This window comes from Lemur catta, chromosome 19 (assembly GCF_020740605.2).
Source record: "Lemur catta isolate mLemCat1 chromosome 19, mLemCat1.pri, whole genome shotgun sequence".
NCBI lineage: Eukaryota > Metazoa > Chordata > Mammalia > Primates > Lemuridae > Lemur > Lemur catta.
This window is the reverse complement of record NC_059146.1, coordinates 12,675,559-12,698,366: the sequence shown is the minus strand read 5'-3', so window position 1 is coordinate 12,698,366 and position 22,808 is coordinate 12,675,559. Positions and strand designations below refer to the sequence as shown.

Sequence of the window (22,808 nt, the reverse complement as noted above, 5' to 3'; positions counted from 1 at the left end):
AAAGTACCTAATCATTGAAAGTATGAGCTGAAATATGATAGTAATGATAATGATAGTTATAATAGCTGAAATTTATGAAGCATTTGTGAACTACCAGGCCCTCCATGTAATAAATCTAGAAGAGGTATTAGTATTATTACTACTATTTTTAAGAGGAAGAAACTGAGGTTCAGAGAAGTTAAATAAGATGTCTAAGATCACAGAGCTGGTAAGTTGCCAGCTCTGAAAGGATCTGAAACCAGGTGCTCAGATTCTAAAGCCCACGTACTTATCCTTTAGAAACTAATTTTTGACATTATTTGACTCTTTCACATATAAATACTATTTTTATCTTCCAAATTCTGAGTTTTCAACCTAAGAATCAGACTAAGTACAATTTCCTCCACATTATAGTGATAGTCATGATCTCACTAGTGGCCTCTATATGATGAGACTCATCATGTTCTGATGATCTAGATTTTCCAGAGCCATTATGTATTTGCATCCTTTATTACCTACAAATAAACACTGGCTCTAATTCAAGTTGGAACCTTCAGAATCATGACACTCAGAGGGTTGCTGAGTTTCTCTATGCTCTTCCTCATGGCTGCCTGGACCTATTTCTCACTCCTAGTGTGATGATATACCATATATGCCTCCTTTTTGTACAGTTCTGCTTCCAGCTGTAGGCACCACATGGAATCTGGCCTATTTTCCTTTTTTTCCTAGGCTTAAATATGCCCACAGCTTGTGCCCATGAAAATCATTTATATAAGCCTCACTGCTGTGATCAGCTATTTTCAACATCCAAGCCACAAATGCTATCTCTGAAGGTTTTCTAAGCTTCCAACCCTCAGGAATATTGGAGAGGTCTCTGCAGGGGCAGAAAGATTGGCTTCTCCCAAAATCTATGCCACATTTTCTCATAATGAATAATTTTTATAGGATCCAAAGTCTCAAGAAAGATCTCTTGAACATTTCATTCAGCTTTTACTAATCACTCCTTCCTTAAAACCTCACCCTTGTTATAATAAAATGTTCTTCTGTCTTGGGCCTTGACTCCTCTACCACTAGAGCTGACACTTAGTCCCAGGGGTCTGATGTATCCCCTGTGCTTCCTCTAGCCACTGCCTCCAATAAAACTCCCTCCTTTTTTCCAGGAAAGAAAACTAAACCTTCCATACATATCAATGCAATAACAACAGATGCCGAGGTGGAACCAGGATGAAAATACCTGGTACTGTAAAAGCTTCCAGGCTGAAGTGAGTAAGCCAAAAGTAGTGTTCTAGTGTTCTACTGCAGTTTTTAAACTACTATTTTTTTTTTCTGCACACAGGGATAACTGAATACTATCTCCAACTGTTAAACCTCCCTTCTAGCTCTAATGTTGTCCTAACTCAATGCCGCTAATACTCACTCATTCTCACCATGGATCACCTGATATTCATGCAGCCTCATGGTGTAATTTCACTGACACTTTTTTGTCCTGAACAGGCTTAGGATGCAACTGTTTCTTTTTAACCTCAAAGACATCACTTTCTCTATACTTTTGAGAGTCAGAGCAATTTAATGAGAAAGATATAAATTTGAATGAACTGTCAAAATTATAAGCAATAAAAATAAGATCATAAAAAAATCAACACTAGATACAAAGGTATGTTTATACCACTTACTTGGTCCAATTAGAAAAAAAATCCTTAAAATTATTCTACAGATGGCATAGTATATCTAATTATATTATTTTAGTGAAAAAAGAAATCCCCATTTGGTTTGTAGCATTTATCAGAACAAGGAGACTTTTCTCCTTGTTTAACTCTGAAGCTTATTATAATCTCTTCTCTAAGACTTTTCTGTGTAGAAGACTAGTCAAACCGGTTTCATCTAAATGGTCAGTAACTTCATTTTTTTCCAAACTTTGTTCAGAAAACATTGATTGCAGCATGAAATGTCCTTGATTTTATGGTAAAAAAAAAATTACCCATGGCTTGAGAATAAAATGAAGACTTCCCTTTCTTCTTCACCAATTCTCGATGCCCAGAAGTTAGTGTGATTTTCCATTCTTTGTATTTTATATAAGCTGGGGGGTAAATGTTAGTGTAAAGACATTATAATTGTAGGGCTCTCATCAGTGACAAATGTTAAATAAATTAAAAACTAAGAATAACTCTCTCATGAAAAAGACTTCTATAATTAGAAGGATTTTTTTAACCCCTCCCAAAAGAGAGATTTTTATTAGACTCCTCTAAAGTATGTTCTTAAATTTTAAAGGTAAAATGTAAAAGATTTTAAATAATAATTTTAAAGTAGACCAGATTAAAAGGCTTGTAAATGAGGCAAAGAAAATGCAGGAGTAAGAACTAGAGGGTCCACAACCTAATATAAGAGAATATTCCTCATGATAATGTTTGCCTAAGAAGCAGACTTGAAATTATCCATCAATTAAAAGAAAAGAAATTTACTCATATAGGAACATATAGCATTTTAAATTACTTAAGTACATATGGAAAAGTTCCATAGGTCCCCACATTATGCCATACTGTATTTTAATTATTTAGATAAGGTTTTAACATTTAAGAAAGCAAGGGGTGTGTGTGTGTTTACAGGTTAGGTTTCTTCTGGAACACAATAATTCTGAATGACATGATCCTTGGGACCAAGAAGACACAAAAATATATAGCAGTATAACCTTATGACCAGCTTATATCATAACTTTCCCATGAAATTTACACAATCACACAACATATATACACAATCTTTTCACAAAATCCTTATGCAGATTTAACATTTCAATAAATTAAAATGTAGCTGACTTTCAACTTGAATTCCTATCATGATGCATGACACATAATAGATATCTAATGAATGTCAAATGAGCAAACGAATGTTTTTTTTAAAAAGTCAATAGCACTAAAAGGAAATTCTAATTTATTTTTACTTTGAATGGAAATTGTAGCCACAGGAAATTTTATCTTATGTCCAGCCATTTGTTATTATGGGTTCTGAAACCAAAATACATCTGGAAACAAATCTAGAATACACTTGTTTTAAATTTTAGTAAATACTTTTTCAAAAGCTTTTTCTAGTATACAGCCTGAGTTATTAAAGGTTAAAGTACTAATGGAAAATATATATTAGAGATTAGATAGATACTTTCAATTATGGAACTTTTTTATGGACTTAAAAGAATTACATGTATTTATAGAAACACAAGTGTATCACCCATTAACAAAAAATCAAAGAAAACATTCTCAGATAAGAATAATTAGAGAATCTAATATTAGTTTTTATGTATTAGACAACTTTTACAAAAATTATAAATTATTAACAATGAATACACACATATATATTCATTAATAAAATCCAAAGTATTATTTCCCAAATTACGAATTGCATGTATTCCACAATTACTTCTTAAATTAAATTACCTTTATTGGTATTTCAATTAAAAATTTTTGCATAGAACAATGTCTCTTCTAAAATGGCTTACTTACTATGTTTAAAAACCAATAAAATTTCTTCTTTCCTAAGTGTCTTCTAAACACTGAAATATCTTTATGCTTTATTCTGTATAGTTTCCTCATTGCTAACAAACTTTCCTTTTATAAAATTTTTTAATTGAAAGTCAGATAGGAAAGTGCATATATTTTATACGTACTTTTAAAAGAGATCCATCTTAAAATTTTACCTGAAATGTTCAAAAGTGCCTATAAATGAATAAGCTAAAAAATAGTTTTAAATGCTTCCTCATTTAAAAAGAAAGTACTCTGTGATGTTAATAATAGTGGGAAGGAATTAAAAACTTAAAAAAAATCAGTGTCACTGGCAACAAGCAATCACAGCAATTTTTGTTTTCCTATATTCTCTTTCAGTTCTCATCTAAACATGAAAGTTGTAATAAAAAGGAAAAGAAGAAAAATATGTTTCATTTTTTAAAGTGTTCTAATATATGTCATCCCAAACATTTAGATAGATAGAGAAGGCCTGACTCCCTTCCACAATGGGGAGATTAGGTTCCACTTCTACGTTCATGTAGTTCTCCATATATGCTTCATCTAGTGTATATTTTGATATGTCTTAAGTTCCAGTTTGTTTTATTGCCTTCATCATGAGATCGTAAGTGCTTTAGAAGATTATTTCTAATTTTATAATTAGCATAATGCCAACAACATAGCAGGTGTGCAATACATATTTTTTGATTAATGAAGGAAGAAGTTATCCTGTATAAGGATCTTTGATCTCCAAAGAACATTCTAGGACAATAATTCAGGAAACTTCTCATCTGAGCCCTGGTCTAATATACTCCAAGCCCTGTGTACATTTTGTTGCAAGATCTCATGAGTTTATTAGAGTTTATGAGCTTCAGATGATAAAGCAGTATATTTCTCTACATGGAAAAAGTAGGATTGAGCTACTCTCAAAGGATGTGTAAGATTTACATAGACAAATGAGAAATCAAATATATTAGATATTTTTTAAGACACAGGCAAAAGCATAGTGTCTGAGATGCTCAAGTAGTACAATTAATGTAGAAATTTTTTTTTTTTTTGAGACAGAGTCTCACTGTGTTGCCTGGGCTAAAGTGAGTGCTGTGGCGTCAGCCTAGCTCACAGCAACTTCAAACTCCTGGGCTTAAGGGATCCTACTGCCTCAGGCTCCCCAGTAGCTGGGACTACAGGCATGCGCCACCATGCCCGGCTAATTTTTTCTATATATACATTTTAGTTGGCCAGATAATTTCTTTCTATTTTTAGTAGAGATGGGGTCTCGCTCTTGCTGAGGCTGGTCTCGAACTCCTGACCTCGAGCAATCCACCCGCCTCGTCTTCCCAGAGTGCTAGGATTACAGGCGTGAGCCACTGCGCCCGGCCTAATGTAGAAATTTTTAAAGAATGAAGACAGATGTGATCAGGATCCTGTTAATAACAGGTACAAGTACTGCCATTATGATTCTTTTTATCCTAATTCAAACATGACTTCTCTGATTATCTTTCCCTCTATATGTTTTGGGAAAAAGGGGGATAGCATAGGTTGGACAATGATTGTACTTGATCATATATGAGATTGAGTCTCTTTAATAAGAACTGTTACCTAAGGAAGCTTTCTCTTCCAGTGTAATAATTAGATTCTCCTTTCTGTATTCTCTGGCTTCAGGCAAATTCTTTCTCCTCCAGGTGGCTAAAGTTTAAAGTGTGTCTTATCTAGTCTCCACACCAACATCAAAACTGGCTGGCAAAAATGAGAATGCTGTCCAAAACTTTGGAAAATTACTGGTTAAACCCATTTTTTTAATAAAAAATCAACACCCTGTAGGTTTCAGGGAGTGGCAGTAAAAATTTTAGGGAGAAAATTCATGAAAGGATGATGCATGGTTGAAGGAGTCAAGAGAGTTATGAGTTGGAAAGCGTTCAGACTATAATGGAGGGTTAAAGCTTGGACAACCATTCCTTTAAGGGTTTTCATTGCAGAGGAGCAAAAAAGAAAATTGCCACTTTGGAAGTGGATTCTAGGGAGTGAGAAATGCAGCCATTTGTATCCATATACATAACAATGTGAAACTGAGTAAAGACTCATTGTCCTTCTCAAATCAAGTGGCTATACATCTTCCTCAGCCACAACAGAGTTTTAAATTTTGCCTCCACTTGAGTCATATGATTAGTTATTATTTATGGAGTGGCATATATACAGCTCATGTTTTACTAATGTAAAATTAATTAATAAATGTTTGGAAAGCACTTTGAAGATGAAAAGTTGTGTAAGTGCTAAGTATTATCATTATACCATTATTATAAAACAAATAAAAGTCATGGAATCTTGTAAGCTAAATAGGTGGAGAATGACTGTGCTGGCTAGCACTCGAGGAGAAGATGGCTAAGGGACAGCCTCAGCGGAGACAGGACACATGGACACCTCTGCAGAACAGGTAGGCTGGAGGGGGGTGGGCAGCAGGCGGGCTTGCCATTGCTCCTCAGGTAAATTTCCTCAAGGGACCAAATTCATTAAAGTAACAATTTGTATTTTGAAGTTTTAAAAAATGAGTTGCTCCCTTAACCTTTTTGTGGAACCAGGAGTAATGTAAATCCTAAATAAGAGAAAAACAAATGTAAAAGTAAGATGGATAAATTCTAATCATTAGAGTTTGTTTTGCTGATGAATTTTTTTGTGAGAAAACTTTCAATCATAATTTGTATGTGTATAAGTGCCAAAACTTGAAGCTGTTTGGGGGATTTTATTTTTAAAAAAAATAATTTTACTATGAAAATACTTAAATATAAATGTAACAACACATGTACAAGACTTGTATGCTGAAAACTCTACAACACTGATATAAGAAATGAAGCATCTAGAGAGACATACTGTGTTCATGAATTGAAAGATTCAACATGGTTATGATGTCAATTCTCTCTAAATTGACAGACAGTTTTATTGCCAATTTCTACCAAAATTCAAGCAAGATTTTTCTGTAGATATAGACAAGATTACTCTGAAGTTTATGAGGAAAAGTAAAGCACTAGAATAGCTAAAAATAATTTTGACAAAGAAAATAAAGTAGAATTAATCAATCTACCTGGTTTCAAGACATTATATATAGCTACAATAATCAAGACTCTGTGGTACATAGATTCAGCTGAATAGAAGGAAGAACACAGAAATGGACCCATACACCCAAATGATTTTTGACTAAGGTGCAAAAGCTATTCAATGAAGGAGACCTGAGAGCCTTTTCAGTAAATGGCGATTAAGCAAGTAGATACCTAAAGGAACAAAAATTAACCTCAGTCTAAGTCTTATGCCTTATATGTAAATTAACTCTAAATGGATCAAGGAACCAAATGTAAAACTATAAAACTCTTAGAAAAAATTTGTAGGAGAAAATCTTTGGAATCTAGGGCTAAACAGTATTCTTAGACCTGACAACAAAAACATGATACATAAGACAACAAATTGATAAATTGGATTTCATTAAAATTAAAACCATTTGTTCTATGAAAGACTCTGTTAAGAAAACGAAAAGACAAACTAAAGACTGGGAAAAAAATTTGTATTGTAAAATACAAATCCCACAGAGGACTAGTATCTAGAATACATAAAGAATTCTCAAAATGTAACAGTAAAAAATAAATCCAATTTAAAAATGTGCAAAAGACAAACAGACATTTCAGAGGATATACAGATTTTAAATAAGCACATGTAAGGATATTCAACATTATTAGTCAATGCAAATGTTTTTTTAATTTTATCTTTTTTGATAACTTACTTCCACAGTCAATGCAAATTAAAACCACAGTGGACTATCACTACATACCTATCAGAATAATTAAAATTAAAAAATACTAACAACAACAAATGCTAATAAGGATACAGAGGGACTGGATCACTCATACATTACTGATGGAAATATAAAATAGTCCAGTCTTTCTGGAAAATAGTTTGGCAGTTTTTTAAAAACTAAACATTCAACTCCCATACAAACCAGAAATTGCAGAGAAATGAAGACATATATTCATATTAAAAGTTATACACAAATGCTTATAACAACTTTATTCCTAACAGCCCCAAAGTAAAAACAACCTAGGTGTTCTTCAGTGGGTAAATGATTAAGCAAACAGTGGTATATCTAAACCGTGAATTAGTTTTCAGCAATTTAAAAAAAAAATTTTTTTTAAAGAACTATTACTACATGCAACAACCTGGATGAATCTCCAGAGAATTTTGCCATGTGAAAAAGAAAAAAGGAAATCCCAAAAGGTCGCATCTTGTATGATTCCATTTATGTAATATTCTTGAAATGACAAAATTATAGAAAGGGAAAACAGATTAATGGTTGTCAGAGGTTAAAGCGGGAAAGGGAGCGGGAGACAAGCATGTGTGGCTATAAAAGGGCAACACGAGGGACCCTTGTGATGGAAATGTTCAGTATCTTGGATGCATCCATGTAAATATTCTGGTTGTGATATTATACTATAGTTTTGTAAGTTGTTACTGTTGGGGAAAGCTGGGTAAAGGGTACAAGGAGACGCTCTATATTATGTCTTACAGCTGCATGTGAGTCTATAATTGTCTCAAAATAAAATGTTTAATTAAAATTTCTGAAAAATAAATACTCAAACTTCTCTTAGGAAGAACATTCTGTAATATAACTGACCTAGTATCTCCAACAAGTCAATGTAACAAAGAAAAAAAAAGATGGAATATGGAAGCTGTTCAAATTAAAAGAGACATAAGAAATACAACAACAAAATGCAATGTGGAGATTTTGGTATTAACTTTGTTTAAACAAAAAAATTGTAATTAACATTTTGAGGACAAGTAGAGATCTTTAAATATAAACTTGGTATTAGAGGCTATTAAGAAATTGCTGGTAATTTCATTAGGTATGACAAGGGTCATATAAAAATGCCCTTTTTAAGGAGAAAATAAATTATTTAGGGGTAAATGTCATAATACAATTATGCAACTAGTGTAAACTGTCAACTACTTTAAAATACTTCAGAAAAATAGAAGTAGTAAATATTACAAAATGTTAATAGTTTTTAAACCTATGTGATGGGTCTATAGGAGTTCATTAAACTATTCTCTCTACCTTTATGTATATTGGAAATTTTCCACAACAAAATGAAACCTCTTGATCTCGTTTTTTCCACCATGTATATAGTCCCATTTCTTTGCTTTCCTTTTTAGCAAACTCTTTGAAAGAGTAGTCAATGGTCACTGTCTGTAGTTCCTCCACTTCCATTTTCTTTTAAACCACCTCTCACCAGTCTCATGCCTTTTCTACTCTTAAAACTTCTTTCATCAAGATCACCAATTATCCCTATAATACTATTATAGCGGCCAAATTTCAGGGCTCATTTGCTTATCTGATTTGAGCTATCAGCAACATCTGACACAGCTGATTCCTTTCCTCACCCCTGATACACTTCTATTGGCTTCCTGGACACCACTTTCTCTTGGTAGCATTCCTCCTATCTCATTGGATGTTTCCTCTCAGTATCCTATGCTGGGTCTTCCTCTTTTCCATGATCTCTTATTGAAGGAGTACCCAAGTGATCAAAACTTGGTCTTCTTCACTATATATACTTACCCCCTTGGTAATCTCATATAATCCCAGAGCCTAATCTACATGTTGATGAATGCCAAATTTATTTCACCAGTCCAGACTTCTGTCCCAAACTCCAAACTTGTATGTCCAACCTGCATCTCCACTTGAATGACTAGTGGATATCCCAAACACAAAATAAAGGACTGAACTCATAGTCATCCCCACAAAACCTGCTCCATCAACAGCCTTCTCCTCTCAGTCAATAGCAACTCCACCTTTCAAGTTCTCAAACTAAAGACCTAGAAACCACCCTTGACTCCTCTTTTCTGTTCACATTCCATACCAACCCATCAGGAAGTACTGTCAACTCTATGTTCAAAACATATGTAAACTTCAACCCCTTTTCATTTCCTCCACTTTTACTATCTCCATCATCTTGTGCTTGGATTATTGCAATCACTGCTTGTTTTGTTATTCTACTTCCATCTTTGCTCTCTAAAATTTGTTCTTTGCAGCAGTCAGGAGGATCCCATGAAGACGTTAGGTGAGATTATCACAGTCCTCTGCTCAAAGCCAGCCAATGCTCCCATTTCACTCAGAGGACAAACAAAATTATTACCATGGCTCATAAGGCTCTACAAGATCTGGGCCTTCCTTGGTACCTCCCAAATTTACTTTCTTACTACTTTTCCCCTCATTGACTACTCCAGCCATACTATTAATATCAAACATACAAAGCATGCTCTTAACCTCAGGGCCTTCATTGAGTTGTTCTAGATAACTATACATATAATCCCCTGGCCTGTCTGTACTCTGCTCAGATTTTGCCTTCTCAGTAGACTTACCTTGACCACTTTTTAATATTGCATCCTGCCCCCACCACTACCTCACACACACATTCGTATTTCTTATCTTCTTTGCCTAGCTCTACTATTTTTTATAACACTTAATACCTTTTTATTGGTCATGTATTTTACTTATTAGCTATGTTTTTCTTTGTTATCTCCATTCAGTAGAACATAAGCTCCACAAGGAAAGAGATCCTTTTTCTTACAACAGTGACCAGCACATAGCGGACATATGCAAATATTTGCTGAACAAATGAATGAATATTATTTTAGTATTACCATTATTATTCATATGTGCTGAAAAATAAGCAGGCCAAATATTATATTCACTTATTCTACACTTTGTTTTCCAAGCTCAGCAGTAAACTGAATCCATAATTAATGTAAAATAATACTTTTACATTTAATATCAAATCTATTTGTGACTATTTTCAAATCTCAATTCTGAGAGTCCTGTATCAAGCTCATATTGACAGTTGCTTTTTTGTCCCTTTTGTTCAGAAGAACAGAGTCAAACACAAAAATGAAACTCACAAGGTGTGGAAAGATTATCCTGGGTATCTTAATGACGGTGATTGCTGCAGTAGTCATTGGACTCATTGTCTATTTTGTTGCTTATGGTAAGTACTCATTATGTCTGGCTTTCCAGTCACATCAATTTATAGATTGTATATAGGTGAAATTAGGAATTTTGAGACTAGGCGAGAGAAAGAAATGTGATGGGATTATTTGGCAGAGAATTTCTTATGGTTACTAACATTACTGAAGACTTTGTTCTTTTTTAAAAAGTTGTATTGAGGTAAAATTGTTATACAAAAAATTGCACATGTTTAATGTATAAATCTGGGGGAGTTTTGACATATGCATACACCTGTGACACCATCACCACAATTAAGGTACTACATATACCATTAACCTCCAAAAATGTCCTTGGTGCAGACATTGTCCTTTTGCAAACTTTAGCATAAGGCAGTTTAAAACCAGAGAGTTCATGTACTTTCTTTTTTCCTTCTTGGGAAAGATTTAGGTACTAGAAATACATTGAGGAATAAAATAGTCACAATCTCTACCCATGCTGAACTTAAAAGTCTGGAGAGAGAATCAATGAATAAACAAAACTATAAAATAAAATATAAAACAGTTAAATATAAAATTTGAAAGTCTATGTTTTTTCTCCATACAATGTTTTCTTCTCATAAAATTCTCCCTAAAAAGTAGGGTATTCCCTAATATTGAGGGGTGAAAGAAAAAATAACAGTCAGTACAGATTTTTCTATATAGATTTTGCATAAAATAGAAAAAATTATGGTATCGAGTTTAATTTTTTTAAAAAGTAGCTCTTTGTGCCATGTTCTCTGTGTCCTGTTCTTATTACTTTCTTTAATCCACTCTTTCCTAATCTTTTAAAGGACAAGGACATTTTTATAAGAATAAAATTTTCCTGCAGTCCCACAAGAGAATACTTTGTTAAATATGAAAATATGTAAAGATGTAAATAGATGGAAAAATCTACTATGCTCATGGATTGGTAGAATCAACATCATTAAAGTGTCCACACTACCTAAAGTGATCTATAGAATTAACGCAATCCCTATCAAAGTACCATCATCATTCTTTACAGATCTAGAAAAAATAATTCTGTGCTTTGTATGAAACCAGAGAAGACCTCGTATAGCCAAAGCAATCTTAAAAAAAAAAGAACAAACTGGGAGGTATCAGTCTATCAGACTTCAAGCTGTACTACAAGGCTATAGTAACTAAAACAGTATGGTACTGGCACAAGAACAGAGATATAAACCTTTGGAACAGGACTGAGAATCCAGAGACGAAACCATCCACATATGGTAATTTAATCTTTGACAAAGCAGACAAAAATATACACTGGGGGAAAGAATCTCTTTTCAATAAGTGGTGCTGGGAGAACTGGATAGCTACATGAAGAAGATTGAAACTGGATCCCCATCTCTCACCTCTTACAAAAATCAATCAAGATGGATAACAGACTTAAACCTAAGGCATGAAACCTTAAGAATCCTAGAAGAAGACATAGAGCCTTTCAGACATTGGCCTAGGCAAAGAATTTTTGAAGAAGACCTCCAAAGCAATCACAGCGGCAGCAAAAATAAATAAATGGGACCTGATCAAATTAAAAAGCTTTTTGCACGGCAAAGGAAACTATCATTAGAGCAAATAGACAGCCTACAGAATGGGAGAAAATAGTTGTTCTCTACACATCTGATAAAGGGATAACAAGCATCCATGTAGAACTTTAAAAAATCAACAAGAAAAAAATCAAACCCCATCAATAAATGGGCAAAGGACATGAACAGAAACTTTTAAAAAGAAGAAAGAATAATGGCCAACAAACATATAAAAAAAAGTGCTCAACATCTCTAATCATTAGAGAAATGCAAATCAAAACCACAATGAGATATCACCTAACCCCAGTGAGACTGGCCTCTATCGAAAAATCCCAAAACAACAAAAGCTGGAGAGGATGTGGTGAGATAGGAACACTTGAACACTGCTGGTGGGATTGCAAATTAGTGCAACCTCTGTGGAAAAGAATTTGGAGATACCTCAAAGAGCTAAAAATAGAAATACCATTCGATCCAGCAATAGCACTATTAGGCATCTACGCAAAAGAACAAAAAACATTCTATAATAAAGACATCTGTATCCGAATGTTTATGGCAGCACAATTCACTATTGCAAGGATGTGTAAACAACCCAAGTGCCCATCGATTCATGAGTGGATTAAAATTTGGTATATGTATACAATGGAATATTACTCAATTATAAGAAATGACAGTGATCTAGAACCTCTTATATTTTCCTGGATAGAGCTTGAGCCCATCTTCCAATGTGAGGTATCACAAGAACACAAGAATAGGCTCCACATGTACTCGCCATCAAATTGCCACTAACTGATCAACACTATGGTGCTCACACAGTAGTTATATTCTTCAGGGATTAGGGGGTTGGGTGTGGGTAAACTCACAACTAATGGACGCGGTGAGCATTGTTAGGGGGGAAAAGGCACGCCTCAAATCATGGTTTGGGTGTGGCAAAGTCATAACATGTAACTAAAATGTTTGTACCCCCATAATATCCTGAAATAAATAAATAAATAAATATTTATGGACACTGAAATTTGAATTTCATATAATTTTCACATGTCACAAGATATTATTCTTATTCTGACTTTTTCAAATTTTTAAAATGTAAAAAGCATTCTCAGCTTATAGGCCACCCCAAAACAGGCAGTAGTATAGATTTGACCCACAAGCCATAGTTTACCAATGCTGTTCTAGAGCATTAAATTTTAACACTGATTATACCTTAGTGTCACCTGGAAAGGCTTTAAAAAATATTAGTACAAAGTCCCACTCCCAAAGATGCTGTCTGGAAAGGAAACTGTAATTTTCAAAGCTCTCTAGGTGATTCTAGTGTGCAACCAAGATTAATACCCACTGACCTGGAGAAAAGCATATGCACATATAAGATTCAGATGCAAATAACTTCAGAAATCAATGACCCAGATTCTCATATTCACTTCCAAGTGTCAGGGACCCAAGCTCCTTCAATCTTGTTGCCCTACCATGCACAACCTACACTACCAGGGCCATCTCAATGTCCAAGGTGGCTGTGCCAGTTATGGCCATCATGCCCACATTCCAGTCAGCCAGAAGATGGAATAGAAAGGAGAAGAATATACCATCTGTCAGTAAGAAAACATTTCAGGAGCTACATACACACCACTTTTCCTTTCATTCCATTTGTCAGAACTTAGATGTACTGGGTCTCTCCTAGATGTGACAGAGGCTGGAAAATGTAATTTTTATGTTGGGATAGCATCTGCTCAGTTAAAAGTAATAGATTGTATCACCACAGGGAAAGGGAATAACAGATATCAAGACATAACACATAGTTCTGCCATAGGAAGTTAACATTAGATTTCAGTAGATTAAGTCGTGAGGAATTGGTGAGGAAATTGAGAGATGAGATTGTCAGTAAGGTTTCTGGATATGCCTGGGGAAACTTAAAACTTTCTTGCTGATTTTCTCACCATTTCTATTTCAGGACACTGTCTCCAAATACTCCTATACTAATTATAAATGGAAACTCTTAGCAGCTTTACTTTTAAGGAATAGGAAATGAAAGGGAAAGCATCAAAATCCAGGCAAAAACAATATCTTTTCAAATTTAAATTTATTTGCTTCGTCTTCTTCCTTTTTAGCCAAGGGCCAAAATGATAAATGTGTGAGTTACTTTTCCTAGACTGTCTCTTCAATGCCAAGTTTAATGTTAACTAATAGATTCTATAAAAAGCATCTCTCTGACTCTTCAGAGGCACATTTGGGAGATTTTATCCTGGAGAACTACTCTCAGCAAGTCTTAAATATAAATAACAGAAGCTAAGAACCAAGCTGGGGGTATGCAAGGTGACCCATCTTCTAAGATAAATGCAGCCAAGAATGGGAGTGATTGGCTGCCACAAGAACCCAGTTTTGAGTAAATAAGTCACCATATGTGAGAAAGATCTAGGTGTGGAATCATACAGGGACAAGTGCATCGATACTGTTATCAGTTAATTATAAGTTTATGCAAGTATGTATGGATCTAACTAAAAAATGAAATAATTCATGCAAATTAAAAATAAAAATTATACTTCTCATAAGAATTTGAATCTTTTAAAAAGTCAACATAAATCCATTTCTTTGCATAACATTTTTAGATTTTACAGTAAATTTTTAGAAATACAAAGAGAAGAATTAGTGAGGCTCTATTTCTCTCTGGAGCTCTTAATCCTAACCTATAATCTTACCTGGATTATTTGAAAAATATTACTCTTTTAGGAATAAACAATAATCAAAATAATATTTAAAAGAGACCCTACATCATAAATTATTTTTCTGCTCAAGGTCTGGGTTATATTTGAAGGAAAGAAGCTAATCCTGTTTGATGACATGTCAATGGTAGCACTGAATTTACCACTCTACCTTCTAATTCAGTACTAAGTGCTTTAATAGAACAACAAATTTATAGAATGGATTTACGTTGTTGCGTCTGGAATTCATTTAGCAGTCCAACATTTAACATAACCTAATACTGCCTCAAGGCCCGTGGATTCACAATCCTGATATTTCTAATAGAAAAATAAGAAGTTATATAGTATTTGTGCTAAGAAATATATAAAAACAAAAATGTTATATTCCTTTGGAATTGTTTTAAATAAGACTTGTGACAAGGGAATACTATGTAAAGAAATATAAGAACAGACATTAAAGAAAGATGGGAAAAATTAAAGTCAGGGAGAAAGGAATAGAACATCAGTAGTTAAGAGGAGTAATTATAGACAAAGAAGACTTTCCTTTAAAAATTATTTTTCTAATCGATATGATAACATTGATTTAGATATATGTAAAATATAGAAAAACATAAATAAGAATATAGAAACCTATCAATAATTCTACCTTCTAGTCAGAATCATGTAATATTTTGGCACATTTCCTTCCTATCTTTTTTTCCTCCTTTTCATGTACATGTTTCATTATGTTAATATTACTCTAAAACATAATTTTAGCAATAATATAATATCTAATTACATAAGTAGACCATAATATATTTTACTAGCTTCCTACTTTAAGCTGTAGGTTGTTTCTATTTTTTTTATGTTATTTAGAACAGTTCATGTTTATATATATATTTCTGCAGAACTCATTGTATTGACAATATATTACAAAAAGAGAAATCATTGGATGAAAAGATAAGAATATATTTCAGGCTTTTGATAACATGACCAAATTGTCCTCCAAAAATGTATTATGATTAGCATTCTCACTGGCAGACTATAAGAGTGCCTGCATATTATTTTTTTTTATCATCTTTGCCAACTTAATCCAAGAAAAATATTATCTCATTTTACTTTGCATTTCTTTGATTATTTTTGAATGGACATGAAATACTTTTCCAAATAATTTACTGCCGCCACTGACATGTAAAATTTTCTCAAAACATTACAAAATGCACTTCCCTTTCTCTCTCCCTCTTTTTTCTTCTTTGTCTTTCTCACCTATCCCCTTCTCTCTTCTCTCTCATCTCTCTTCCTCCCTTTCTCTTCCTCTCTTTCATTGTGCCCTCCCCATCTGCAGAGTGAAGCAATAAAATGGGACCTGAAAATTTTACAAGAATTTTATTTTCTACTATCTTAGATGTGCTCAAATGGTACAGTCCAATCTAGCCTTCATCCTATTTCCTTTGCTTTGATTTTCTAAAATTATAGAAATTATAGCTCAGCTTTTCATGGCTGAGCTCAGTGGTTCACACCTGTAATCCCAGCATTTTGGGAGGCCAAGGAGAGAGGATTGCTTGAGACCAGGAGTTTGAGACCAGCCTGGGCAACATAGCAAGACCCCATCTCTACAAAAAATTTTAAAAATTAGTCAGGCATGATGGCATGCACATGTAGTCCTACCTACTCAAGAGGCTAAAGCAGGAAGACTGCTTGAGCGCAGAAGTTCTAGGTTACAGTGAGCTATGAAAGCACCGCTGTACTCCAGCCTAGGCAACAAAGTAAGACACTGTCTCTAAAACTAAAAATAAATAAATAATTAATTAAAGTTATAGATTTTATTTCTTTCTTCTGTTTACTTAATATGCAGTACTTACAAGTCATGCTTTATTTTACTTTATTCATTTTAATTTCCTAGGTAATTTCCTACGACTTTACTGATTTTTCTAAATGTAATCTGTGATGATCACAAAAAACAAGTACAGTAATTATCTGTACTTTAATGTAATTTCTTCTCAGAGTAGCATATCTGTCTCCAGATTGCCCAATGATGAGAGCTGGCACATTAATTTTTACATTAAAAATTCTGAATACATTCTTACGTAAGGTTATAATTTAATTAAAATTCCTCTGTGAAAGCTATTTCAACAATCACTGGACATCAAAACGATTTAAATGTCAAGTAACCTGAAATTTTATCAGAGTATTCCATTTCTCATCATTTTCTTCAAATAAAAGTGGTTATACAATGAGCAAAGTGAGAACCATATTTTTTTCTCTCTTTCTCAGGGAAGACACCTTACTACTATCACATCAGCTTTAAAGTCAACAACATTGACTATGACAGCAAGTTTGAAAAATCATATTCACAAGAATATATGGACCTAAATAAAAAGATAGTATCTTTGGTAAGTTGAAATTTTTTTTTCTCTGTATTGTCCTTCAAATGTTGTGCTCCTAGAAGGGCTGGGTTCCTAGCAATCACATTCCAGGTTGGAAAGTTTCTTATCTACCACTCCCTTAGTTCTAAATTGGGATAGTCAGCCCTTCCAGAAAGTCAGTTAGAAAACATGTACAAAAAACATATAACAGGGACACATTTTAAGAACAACTAAAAAAATGCCTGACACATGAGAGTCTATTAATACTTCAAATAAATTAATAAATTAAATGAATAAACATATACCCAACCTCCAAGATACATAACTAAGGTCTTGCTTTTTCTGCTCCTGAAACTAAGCAGTTCTTCAAGGAAGAGGAATGACCAATCTAAGAGAGAGAATATGGCCCAAAATAAAGATCATCTCGCAGCTTCTCAGTGTAAAGATTATAAAACACCTGCTTATAAATATGCTGCCTCAAAGAAGAATCTTGACTATGCTTTGGACATAAGCTTCCATTATGACAGATACCACTCTAATTAACTCAAGTAATTCTGTCAACCAAACCAAATCCTGCCAAGAGAAGTGGTGGCATCATTCATCTCCCATTTCCCCAAGCAGATTCCTGACAGGACATTTTCAGACCTAACTCTATCTGACTACAACTTGTCGTCTTTCCATAGCATCCCATTACTATTTTCTATTTTCTACTATTTTCTAATAAATTCAAGGTCCTTGAAAGTCCTGATGTGCTTTTACTGCTGTATTAAGAAGTAGTAGATAGAAAATAGAGACAGAAAATCCCCACTTTTAGCTTAGCTTTATGATACAAAGGAAACAATGAGATAGCAACATAACACAATAGTTGATCAATATGCTTTGGAACCAAAATCCTTGTTCATTTCCAAATTCAACCATTTTCCTAACTGTATGACCTTAGACAAGCCACTTAATTTCCCCCCACCTCAGCTTCTTAAACTAAAAATGAGATGACAAGCACCTATATCTATGATTGTTATAGGCATTACATCAAATAAAGTGTGTCATGATCTTAGCATAAATCCTATTATTCTGTAACTCCTACAAAAAAATATAGCCTAAAAATAATTATCTAAAACAGGATCATCATTAATATTCTCAATAAACTATAAATATATAACAAAGTTAATATATAACTTTAAAACAGCTCCAAATATATCCACACTAAGAAAATCATTCAGACCAATTCATTCATATCAATTACCCTATGTTTATCTCATAAATGAATACTCAAAATCTATCAGTCTGATCAATTACTATATCATTCTTGTCCATCAACCACCAATCCTTAGACCGCTCGGCCACGCTACCACCCGCGCCACCAATCCTAACATCTGGTTTCAGGATCCTTCAACAGCTCTTATTCCCAGTTTCTTTTTTTTTTTTTTTTTAACAACTTCTTCCAAATGAGCTTATTCCTAGTTTCTAACTCACAGGCATTAAAACAATCACCAGATATTTCTCACACTTTTTTCATTTACATAAACCAGAGTGCCTGCTTTCACATATCCCTTACATATCTTTCTTTTCTATTAAATGAAATGAATGATGCTCCATGTATTATAGTTATTATCATATGTACAGCATTTATAAGTACACTGGTGATAATTGCATGTACCAAATAAAGCTGTGAGTCATCAGGCAAACTAATCTGTTAGTCACTACTATAATCCCTACAGCCTATTCTTCTTCTGATTTCCATTAAGTATTAATAATTTTTGTGATGCTTCACTCTAAAAAGAAGAAAGAAAATGGATAGAGATGCTGCTTTACTATGACAGTTTTTTTAACTGCAGGAGACAGACTTGTATAGGAAACATTTTTATGTTTCAGATATGTAGTTTTTCTAACGGGCGACTCAAGAAGAAATCTCTATGTCATTCCTAAACTTTTTGCAGCTCTCTTGCAGATATGGTGCCCAATTAAGGTCAATAGAAATTCTGAAAAATTAGGAGTGGGATAGTATCTTAACTATAATAATTAGCTTTACTAATTGTTCATACTGGTCTAAGTGCTTTATGTATTAACATTTTAATCCTCACAATATGCCCATTTTTCATATGAAGAGACTGAGTCAATAAGATGTTAAAATACCCAAAGTCATACTGCAAGTAAGCTTCCACTCTTCTTTATGACTAAATAAAAAGCATACAGATATTATAAAATCCTGAGCACACCTCAAGATTACATAAATTTCACATTTCCAAAATGTTTAACTAACTGAATTTGATGTGGTTTTCAGATATAAATGCATTGAGTTATAGATGTACAAAATGATACATGATACTTGGAAGGCATTTAAGATTACCAGCACAAAGCATGCCAGCCAAGCTTATAAATCAAAGCACACTTACCAGAGTACTCAAGAGCAGAGGGCATCTTAGGTCACTATTCAACCAGAGCATTGGTCAAATAAATTTTCCACTGAGCTAACCTTAACCTGCTAGAGGCATATGCACATTTATTCACTTGATAACATAAGTGGTTTGATTGGGCAAGGTTCTTATTTTGAAGAATAGGACTGAATAAGATTATTTTTAAGGTTCTTTACAGATTGAAATTTTAATGAATTTATTTATTTATTTTTTTGAGACAGAGTCTCGCTTTGTTGCCCAGGCTAGAGTGAGTGCCGTGGCATCAGCCTACCTCACAGCAACCTCAAACTCCTGGGCTTAAATGATCCTACTGCCTCAGCCTCCCGAGTAGCTGGGACTACACACATGCACCACCATGCCCGGCTAATTTTTTCTATATATATATTTTAGTTGGCCAGATAATTTCTTTCTATTTTTAGTAGAGATGGGGTCTCACTCTTGCTCAGGCTGGTTTCGAACTCCTGAGCTCAAACAATCCACCCGCCTTGGCCTCCCAGAGTGCTAGGATTACATGCATGAGCCACCACGCCCAGCCATGAATTTATTATTATTAATTCTAGGATGTTAATTTCTAACCATTCCAACCCAAAATGTGAACACCTACAGAAACTCTCCAATTCTGTCACTTAATGTGTCCTTTCTTTGCAGCTAACTATAGTATGCTCCCTATACCTTATCATCCCAATTATCTCCTCAAAGACAGAGACCAGTCAGTGCTGAGCATATTTGAATAATATTTACAAAAAGAAGACATAAAAGGGGAGGGTGTTAAAAAGGAGAAATTTTTTAAAATGATGAACTGCTTATAGAGAAAAAAGTAGATTTACTTACCTCATTCAGACCCACTACTTAAAAGCCATCTAAATTAATGACCTCTAAGAGAGAACTCTTGATCTTCACCCCAAAATATATCCCTTCTTCAACCTTTTCCACTTCAGTAAATAACACCAAAATTAACCCAGTTGCTCAACCTAAAAAACTAACAAAGAAATAACCCTCACAACCAACAAATCAGCACATTCTACTGATTCCACTACCAAAGTATAACTTTTATCTATCTACTTCTGTCCTGAATTGCAGCCACTATCATCTCTTTCCCAAACTCCTACAATTACTTTCTAAATGGTTTCTTTGTTTTCACCCTCATTGCTCTATTTTCCACACAATGGCTAAAGTGATCTTTTAAAAATGAAAATCAAATCACATCATTCACCAGCTTAAAAACCCTCCAAAGACTTTCAATTTCACTCATATTTATGTAAAGATATAAACATTAAAAAAAGCAAACCAGAAATATAAAATTTACATAAATGGAAGAATAGCATCAAATCATACATTAATAAAATGGATTTTATGCACAGAGATTTTTTTTTTTTTGCTTGCCTTTTCCCATACCTCTCTCTCCCTCTACACATATCCCCACACTCCACCTCCAAATAACCTAACAACATAGTGTGTGTCTTTCCTTATTTTCCTCCTTGCTCATATTAGCACATATAGAAAACAAAAGACATGGGGATGTTTGTCAGTATTTTACCAAAATGAGTTCATTTACATAGCTTTATAAAATTTATTTTTCTCAGTAATACCTCATAGAAATTCTTCCAAGTCAATGTAAAAGTCTAAAGCATTCTCTTCAATGACCCCAAAATATTCTTTAGTATGGACGTAACATAATGTTTTAAATCCTCCCCCTATTGCATTTACTTTGTTTCCAGGGTTAAACTAATATAATCAACATTGCAAAAAATACCTTTTACCTACATCCTTATATTTTTATTTATATTTGACAGATTTCTAGACTAAGATTTCTGAATCAAAGGAGGATTTTAATTTTAAGAAATGCTACCAGGTTTCTTTCCAAAAGGTTGGAATATCTCACATTCCCACAAGCAGTGTGTTTGAGTATTCTGCCTCCATTCCCACTAGAAACAGATGCTATCACATTTTTCATTTTGTGGAGTTTAATAAGTGTATGTCATTATTATTTTAATTTGAAATAATTTTTTAGATATTTATTCCATTTAGCCTTCCAGGCCACAAATTTGGATTTCAAGAACAACAATCGTCTTTTTAAATTGACCTATTAAATTTTTAAACTTGAAAATTGTGTTTTTCAGTATCTCATAGTCATTTTTGTTTTTGTTTTTTCCTGTGCCTGAGTATTCTTATGTGTGCTTTTTTGCCATAGTTCAAGGTGTTGTTTCCTCCAGCACTTCTGTTTTGCTGAGCACCTGGTCTATTTTATTTCGTCTCTGCCTGCTGGGCTCATTATTTGCACTATCAGTTTTCATGTTTTGTTGTTGGATTATGGGGGCCACTGTCTTGTTATCGGAGGCAGTTCCATAAGATGGAAGGTGAGATGTTCTCAAACCCTATGAGCTAAAGGTCAGGCAGTGGGCGTTCTGCCTCTCCACACCAAAGCCCCACAGAGAAGCCCTCCAGTTCTCCCTTTTCTGCCCACACAGAAGCAAGGAGGCTTCAGCCTCCCCTGTGCAGTTCTTCATTGCCATCTGTGGGGCCATGGATACTCACTCACTTGGACCAGTGTCAGCCTTACTCCTGGGTGTCCACAAACCTCTCTTGGCCATGCTCTTCCCAAGGCTTGTTGTGATTCTTCCTTTGCACAGGACTCTTAGACCATTCTCTAGGTTCTTGCCTGGTCATGGGAGACAAAGTTCCTCATCACCTCCCTGCTTCCTTGACTCCCATAAATCCCAGTTCCACTTGGCCTAAGGAGAGGCAGATATATTGGAATTAGGAATAGAAAAAAAACAGGATATAGTTCAGTTATCGTGTTATCAGGATCCCTCCATTCACTACATTTAGAAATAACATCCAAACTCCTTATCGTGGCCTCCAAGGCCCTCTGTAATGTCTTCCCTACATATCTGGGCAATGTCAACTTATATACTTTCTTCCTTGCTCACTTTGAGTCACAATGACTTTGCTTTTATCCCTCAAATATACCAATCTTATTATTACCCAGGACTCTTGCAACTTCTGTTTTTCCATCTAGAATACTCTTCTCCTCTCTATTGCTGACTTTTCATCTTTTCAGTTCCCACTCAAATGTCACATCTTCAAAAAGGCTTTATTGGATCACTCCCCTGAGTCACTCCATCTCATTACTTTACATTCTTTTTTTCTTTTTTTTTTGAGACAAGTTCTCACTATGTTGCCCAGGCTGGTCTCAAACTCCCGAGCTCAAGAGATCCTTCCGCCTCAGCCTCCCAAGTAGCTGGGGTAACGGGTGTGTGCCATGGCCCCCAGCTTCATTATTTTACATACCAATCATTTACATATTTTACATACTTATATATATCATAACTTATCTATAATTATCATATTT

At 34.2% G+C, this 22,808-nt stretch overlaps 1 protein-coding gene across 1 annotated transcript in view; it reads left to right on the top strand.

Annotated features, from left to right (window-relative positions):
* Positions 1–5,842: 5,842 nt before the first annotated feature.
* Positions 5,843–22,808, top strand: part of LOC123624709 (transmembrane protease serine 11C-like) — a 40,223-nt gene continuing 23,257 nt past the window's right edge. Inside the window, exons 1-3 of the mRNA XM_045532804.1 lie at positions 5,843–5,898; positions 10,371–10,486; positions 16,951–17,069. Coding sequence (XP_045388760.1) covers positions 5,843–5,898; positions 10,371–10,486; positions 16,951–17,069 — 291 coding nt within the window. The remainder of the gene's footprint in view (positions 5,899–10,370; positions 10,487–16,950; positions 17,070–22,808) is intronic.